The sequence below is a fragment of the Cyrtonyx montezumae genome, unplaced genomic scaffold, assembly GCF_038088225.1.
Source record: "Cyrtonyx montezumae isolate F1298 unplaced genomic scaffold, pur_monq_1.0 scaffold_21, whole genome shotgun sequence".
Lineage (NCBI taxonomy): Eukaryota > Metazoa > Chordata > Aves > Galliformes > Odontophoridae > Cyrtonyx > Cyrtonyx montezumae.
The window spans coordinates 952,113-958,112 of NW_027071948.1; the positions used below are offsets into that span (position 1 = coordinate 952,113).

Below are 6,000 nucleotides of genomic sequence, written 5' to 3' on the forward strand. Positions count from 1 at the left end.
GTTTGGGCTCAGGTTGGTTTCCCAGAGCCCTGTGGGAAGGGTCGGTGCTGTGGCAGTGGAAATTCAGTCCCCATGCTTGGGAACAGCTGTGAGCAGCAGACCCTTGTTTTAAACACGAGGCGGTCAGATCCTTCCGGACCCTTTCCATCCCACCCTGAGCTCTCACCGTAGCACAGCATCCCAAGGACTGCTCCTCAGTGCTCTCTGCTCTCTCCTCAGTGTGCCCAGCAGGACGGTTTGGGCTGGGCTGCCAGCACTACTGCCAGTGTGAGCACGGGGCTGCGTGTGACCACGTCAGCGGGGCGTGCACGTGTGCTGCAGGCTGGAGGGGGACTTTCTGCGAGCACCGTGCGTACCCCAGGGCACGGAGTGGTCCTCCGGTGTTTGCTCACCCCCTGTGCACCCCCAGGAGCCCTCTGCTCTTCTTGCACACCCTCTAGGCTGTTTGCTTTGTTCCCCACAGCCTGCCCGGATGGATTTTATGGTATTGAGTGTCAGCGTGCCTGCAACTGCCAGAATGGAGGCCGCTGTGACCACGTCACCGGGCAGTGCCACTGCCACCCGGGATGGACCGGACCCCACTGTGCCCACGGTGGGTGTCCCCAGGGTGGGATCTGTGCATAGCTCCAACATTGGGTGTGCAGAACAACTCCCTTAGCTTGTGCTGGGCTCCCTCTGCCATGCTTCAGTTCACGTCCTTTTTTTTTGCTGGTGTTTTTGCTGCTGAGAACAGCAGAGCCCTCACCCCACATCTCACAGCACTGAACTGTGGCGGTGCCCCAAGGGAGGCACCGAAGTGCTGACGGAGCTGTTCTCATCCCAACATCTGTTTCCATGCACGGTGCAGTGCCAGGTTCTGGCTGGGCTCTGAATTCTGCATGCCAAGAGGGCATACAGCTATTCCTGTGCCAAGGAGGAAATACCAAATCTCTCCAGAGAGGCTCTGTTCTTATGTGGCTCTTAGCCAATCTTTGCAGACTGAAATGGTCCAAAGATGCTCTGGACGTGGACTGGGGTCAGGCTGGTCACTGGGGTCAGGCTGGTCACTGGGGTCAGGCTGGTCACTGGGGCCAGGCTGGTCACTGGGGTCAGGCTGGTCACTGGGGTCAGGCTGCTTGCTGCTCCTGCCTGCAGACAAAAGGACATTGCTGGCAAGGATTGTGTTGCTAACACTCGTGTCTGTCCTGCAGCGTGCCAGCAGGGCAGGTTTGGTGAGGGCTGCAGCCAGGTGTGCAGCTGCTCCAACAATGCCACGTGTGACCACGTCACTGGGCGCTGTCTGTGCGCTGCTGGCTGGATGGGACCCACGTGCCAGCAAGGTAATGTGCCCCATGGCTGCCCAACCTAGCTGCAGGGGCTAGAAGTGCTGTTGCTTGGGATAAGCTGTGGATTTCAATGGGGGTAGCAGATCCAAAACCCTGAGACAGACGATAGCAAGATGGCAAGTGAGACTGCCGTCACTTCCCCACTCATTCCCATGGATGCCATGAGGTTGCCCTCTCCCAGAGCAGCAGAAGTTGCCCTGGCTCTGGGGGTTTGGCTGCTGGCTGCAGTGCCTCTGGGCACAGCTCGTTATTCGTGTGCTTAAATGGACTTTTGTGCTGCTGCCCTCACCCAACGTTTTTTGGGCTATGTGCCACCATCAGGGCTGAGACATTTCTGAGGGACCGGGTGGTCTGGTGGGGTATATGAGTTCCGTCTCCCTATTAGCAGTGGTGGGACACCCAGGGTGGGGACTCAGAAAGCACCAAATGTTTTTGCCACACATCAGAATGTGTGCTTAGTGTGGGGCTGTTTGTTCCAGCAGTGTCCAATCTGCTTTAATTACAGCCATCACCTCTGGCCACAGGCTTCTTCTTGTGCTCTGTTACTCAGCTTGGCACGGGGTTGGGAGAAAAATGGGTGCTTTTGGGGTTTGGTTTCAGATTTAGGGGATTTGGGATCTTCACTCCACGCCCTCCTGTCCCTGAGCATGCTGCTGGAGGCCCAGCTTTGCCTTTGGCACATGCCTGGAGCAGATTTCTGATTGATTGCCTTTTGGTTTGGTTTCCCCACAGCATGCCCAGAGGGTTTCTATGGGAAAGGCTGCCACCACCGCTGTCTCTGCCAGAATGGGGGGACGTGTGACCCCACCACGGGGCACTGCACCTGCCCTGCAGGGTGGACCGGGCTGGCCTGCGAGCTGGGTAAGGACGTGAGCTCTGCCACCATTTTGGGGTGCTCTGCCTTTGGGGTGAGAGCTGTGCTCTGTGCTCTCTCCTAGAGTGCTCCGAGGGGCATGGGGAAGGCTGTGGGCAGCACTGCTCCTGCCTGAACGGAGGGGTCTGCGACCCACAGGGACAGTGCCACTGCCCACCCGGGTGGAGAGGGACCACCTGCGAGAGCCGTGAGTGGGGGCAGAGGGATGGGGGGGAGCAGGGGCTGCTCGGAGCAGAACTGGATTGCAGTCTGGATTGCAGCAGCTGGAAGGTGCCATGGTCGGGGTGGGTGCCATGGTTTTGGGGTTGTTGCCATGCTTTTGGGATGGATGCTGTGGTTTCTGGACAGCTACCGTTGCTTGGAGGTAGCAGCCGCGACGGCCGAGCTCCCAGATTTTTGCGGCTGTAGTGCTGGCTTCTGGCTAACGCTGGTACTGCAGATGCTCGGTTTGCAGCTGCGTTGGGTACTTCAATGCCAACAGCGGCAAAGGGAAGAAACTGCAGCCAGGGGTTCTGCCAGCACCCAGCTCTCGATAGGCAGTGCTGGCAATAACCCCTCCAAAAACCTTTGGTGCAGTTAAGATGACTCTTTCACACCAACTCGGGCACGAGTCTGTTTGCACGAGGGCTTGGCCGTGCAGCAAAAGGAGCCCCACGTCCCTTTTTTATTGCCTAACTTGCCATCTCTGCCCTGCTTGCACCCCAAGCCTGTCCAGAGGGGCACTTTGGGTCAGGCTGCCAGCAGCACTGTGACTGTGGGGACAAAGGGCTGTGCCACCCCATCACTGGAGCCTGCCACTGCCCACCTGGATGGAGGGGCCGGCGCTGCGAGAAAGGTGAGCTCACGTTGGGGTCCTGGCTCCTGTGGGGTGGGGAGAACCTGCCATATCCCCCGTGTCCCCACAGCCTGTCTGCCTGGAGCGTTTGGGATGAGCTGTGCTGGCCGCTGTGCCTGCCCCCCAGGGGCACCCTGCGACCACATCACCGGGCAGTGCAGCTGCCCAGCGGGCTTCACCGGAGCTGCGTGTGACACACGTGGGTACCCACAGCACTGCCACAGCTTGGGGGGCAGCAGGGGTCACGGCACGGGAATGGACAGAGGGCTGTGAGCACGTCGCTTTGCCAGGGGGCTGCGGGGGGGTGGTGATGTCATTGCACGCTGGGAGAGGGTTGGCAGGGATGCAGTGCCCCTCCCCCCGCAGCCTGCCCGCCTGGCACCTTTGGGGAGCACTGTGCCCAGCGCTGCCACTGTGTGGGACCCAGCCAGGACTGCCACCCCATCAGTGGTGCTTGTGTCTGTGCACCCGGCCGCCACGGACCCGACTGCGAACTGGGTGAGCCCGCAGCCCCGGGTGGATGGATGTGATGCCCTCACCTCTCTGTGCTGCCATGTGATCGCTGCTTTGCCGTGCAGAGTGCCCCGTGGGGTGGTACGGCCCCGGCTGTGAGCGGCCGTGCGGGTGCAAGAACGGGGCCCGGTGTGAGCGCAGCGTGGGGACGTGCCACTGCCCAGCAGGATACATCGGTGCTGACTGCAGCATTGGTGAGTGCACGAGGATGGGGGGGAAAGGGTGGCACAGCCGATCTCGTTTGCTGTCTTAGCCCTGGAAATGCTGTCTCGCACCATTTGTTGAGGGCCAAAATGATGTGTCCGTGCTGCCTCATCAGCTTTTGTCTCGGGGTGGCTGCCTCTCTGGCAGAGGAGAATGCAAAAGCTCTGCCCTGCAAGCAGAGCCTGCAGGCACTGCGGGGATGGAGGCAGCTGAAGGTGTCCCTCCCTCCAGAGTGCCCCACCGGCCGCTACGGTACAGACTGTGCACAGCTGTGTGTCTGTGGGGAGGGGGCCACGTGCCACCACGTCACCGGGGACTGCCTGTGCCCACCAGGAAGAGTTGGCCCCACCTGTGAGCAAGGTAACTGCGAGCTGCAGGGGAAAGGTCCCAGAAGGGAACCTGTTCCCCACCGTGCCCTGTCCCACAGCCTGCCGACCGCAGCGGTACGGGGTGGGCTGCCAGCAGCCTTGCTCCTGCCAGAACGGGGGGCTGTGCAATGCCACTGATGGGTCCTGCACCTGCGGGCTGGGATGGACCGGGAGATCCTGCGAGTTAGGTACAGCTGCTCCACGCACACAGCCCAGCCTGCTCCGTGGCTCGCTGCCTGCTGAGCTGCCCCACTGTGCCCCACAGAGTGCCCACCTGGGAGCTTTGGTGCTGGCTGCCATCTGCACTGTGCCTGCCACCACAATGCCACCTGTGACCGCACCACCGGCGCCTGTCGCTGTCCCCCAGGACGCTATGGGGCCCTATGCGAGCACGGTGAGTTGTGGGGCTGAGGGGGTGGGCAGGGGCATGGGGCCCTTGTGTTCTCAGCGAGCTCCACAGAGTCCGTTCATGCCCTGTGTGCATGAGAGCGGTGCTCAAAGCCATCTGGGGCCACCCAGCAGCTGAGCACGTGGACTCGTTTCAGGCCCCGTGCTTGCAGTGTTCTCCCTTCCAGGTTGTCCCCCGGGTTTCCATGGGTCCGACTGCCAGCAGCACTGTGACTGTGCCCACGGAGCTGCCTGCGACCCGGCCACCGGCCACTGCCACTGCCCTGCAGGGCTGCGGGGTCCCCGCTGCCAGGAAGGTACTGTGCTCCCACCTCCCCCTGCTCTGCTGTGTCCCAGAGCCGTTTGGCACAGCCCTACCCCTGTCCTGCCCCAAACCAGGCTGCGAGGAGGGGATGTACGGCGAGGGATGTCAGCAGCGCTGTGACTGCGTGGGGAACGTGCCCTGTGACCCCACCACGGGGCACTGCCTCTGTCCTCCGGGAACAACTGGCCCCCAGTGTGACTCAGGTGAGGATGGGCAGAGAGGTGAACAGGGGAATGCAAGGGACACAGGGGGGGCGGGCTGAGAAACAGCAAGCATGTCTTGTTGGAGCTGATTCTCAGGGAAGAGCGCTTTCTGTTTTGAGCGCATCCCGTTGGAGAGATGACCCTTCCCACCCCAAACCCCACCCCACCATGTCAGGGTAGTGCAGCAACCTGATCCCCTCTGCCCCACAGAGTGCCCCGTGAACCACTACGGCCCCAACTGTGCGCTCGTGTGCACGTGTGCCAGCAGTGCCCAGTGCAGCGCCCGGAGCGGACGGTGCCACTGCCATCGTGGGACCATGGGCTCCTCGTGCCAGGAAGGTGAGCCCAGCTCTGCTCTGTGCACACTGCCTGTGGCACAAGGGCTGAGCACTGTCCCCTTCTCCTCCAGCTGTGCCTGCCCAAGTGCCCACCAGGTCCCCAGTGCTGCAGGGGATGGAGCAGTAGGTCTGGAGGTACACGGCCCAGCTGGAGGACTTGTTCCCAAGCCACTCAAGTGACAGCAGCTCCTGGGAGCTGGGTGCTGCCTGGGCTGGACGCGGGCTGCAGGACTGCTGCCCTTCACCTCTGGGTGCTGGGGTTGGAGGGAGGGGGTTGGCATTACAGTTGAAAATAGGTATTTATTCAGAAATATTTATGGCAAGCTCCTCCTGAAGCGGGGAGAGCTGACCAAGGACATGCAGCCCCCGAGCTGGACACATCTGCACAAAGCCATGAGAGGGCACAGCCCTGCAGTGGTGGTGGCACAGGACCTGGTCCTGAGCACGCAGGGAGGGCCCTGCTCCCACAGGGGCCAAAGAACTGTTTCCTCTCTGGGTGAAATTTCTTTTAATCTGTGAACGACCTGTAATATTTTTTTTTTTACTAATTCTTTTCCTATTCCTTCCTTGATACTACTTTTTTTTTTTTTTTTTGCATTACATAACATTATTTCTTCACCATAATGAT

The 6,000-nt window shown here is 60.8% G+C and overlaps 1 protein-coding gene across 1 annotated transcript in view; it reads left to right on the forward strand.

Moving 5' to 3' along the window:
• Positions 1 to 5,634, forward strand: part of MEGF6 (multiple EGF like domains 6) — a 31,458-nt gene extending 25,824 nt beyond the window's left edge. Inside the window, exons 21-36 of the mRNA XM_065738265.1 lie at positions 220 to 348; positions 464 to 592; positions 1,191 to 1,319; positions 2,058 to 2,186; positions 2,264 to 2,386; positions 2,906 to 3,034; positions 3,105 to 3,233; positions 3,401 to 3,532; positions 3,613 to 3,741; positions 3,983 to 4,111; positions 4,179 to 4,307; positions 4,385 to 4,513; positions 4,695 to 4,823; positions 4,906 to 5,034; positions 5,245 to 5,373; positions 5,444 to 5,634. Coding sequence (XP_065594337.1) covers positions 220 to 348; positions 464 to 592; positions 1,191 to 1,319; positions 2,058 to 2,186; positions 2,264 to 2,386; positions 2,906 to 3,034; positions 3,105 to 3,233; positions 3,401 to 3,532; positions 3,613 to 3,741; positions 3,983 to 4,111; positions 4,179 to 4,307; positions 4,385 to 4,513; positions 4,695 to 4,823; positions 4,906 to 5,034; positions 5,245 to 5,373; positions 5,444 to 5,499 — 1,988 coding nt within the window. The 3' untranslated portion in view covers positions 5,500 to 5,634. The remainder of the gene's footprint in view (positions 1 to 219; positions 349 to 463; positions 593 to 1,190; positions 1,320 to 2,057; positions 2,187 to 2,263; positions 2,387 to 2,905; positions 3,035 to 3,104; positions 3,234 to 3,400; positions 3,533 to 3,612; positions 3,742 to 3,982; positions 4,112 to 4,178; positions 4,308 to 4,384; positions 4,514 to 4,694; positions 4,824 to 4,905; positions 5,035 to 5,244; positions 5,374 to 5,443) is intronic.
• Positions 5,635 to 6,000: the final 366 nt, after the last annotated feature.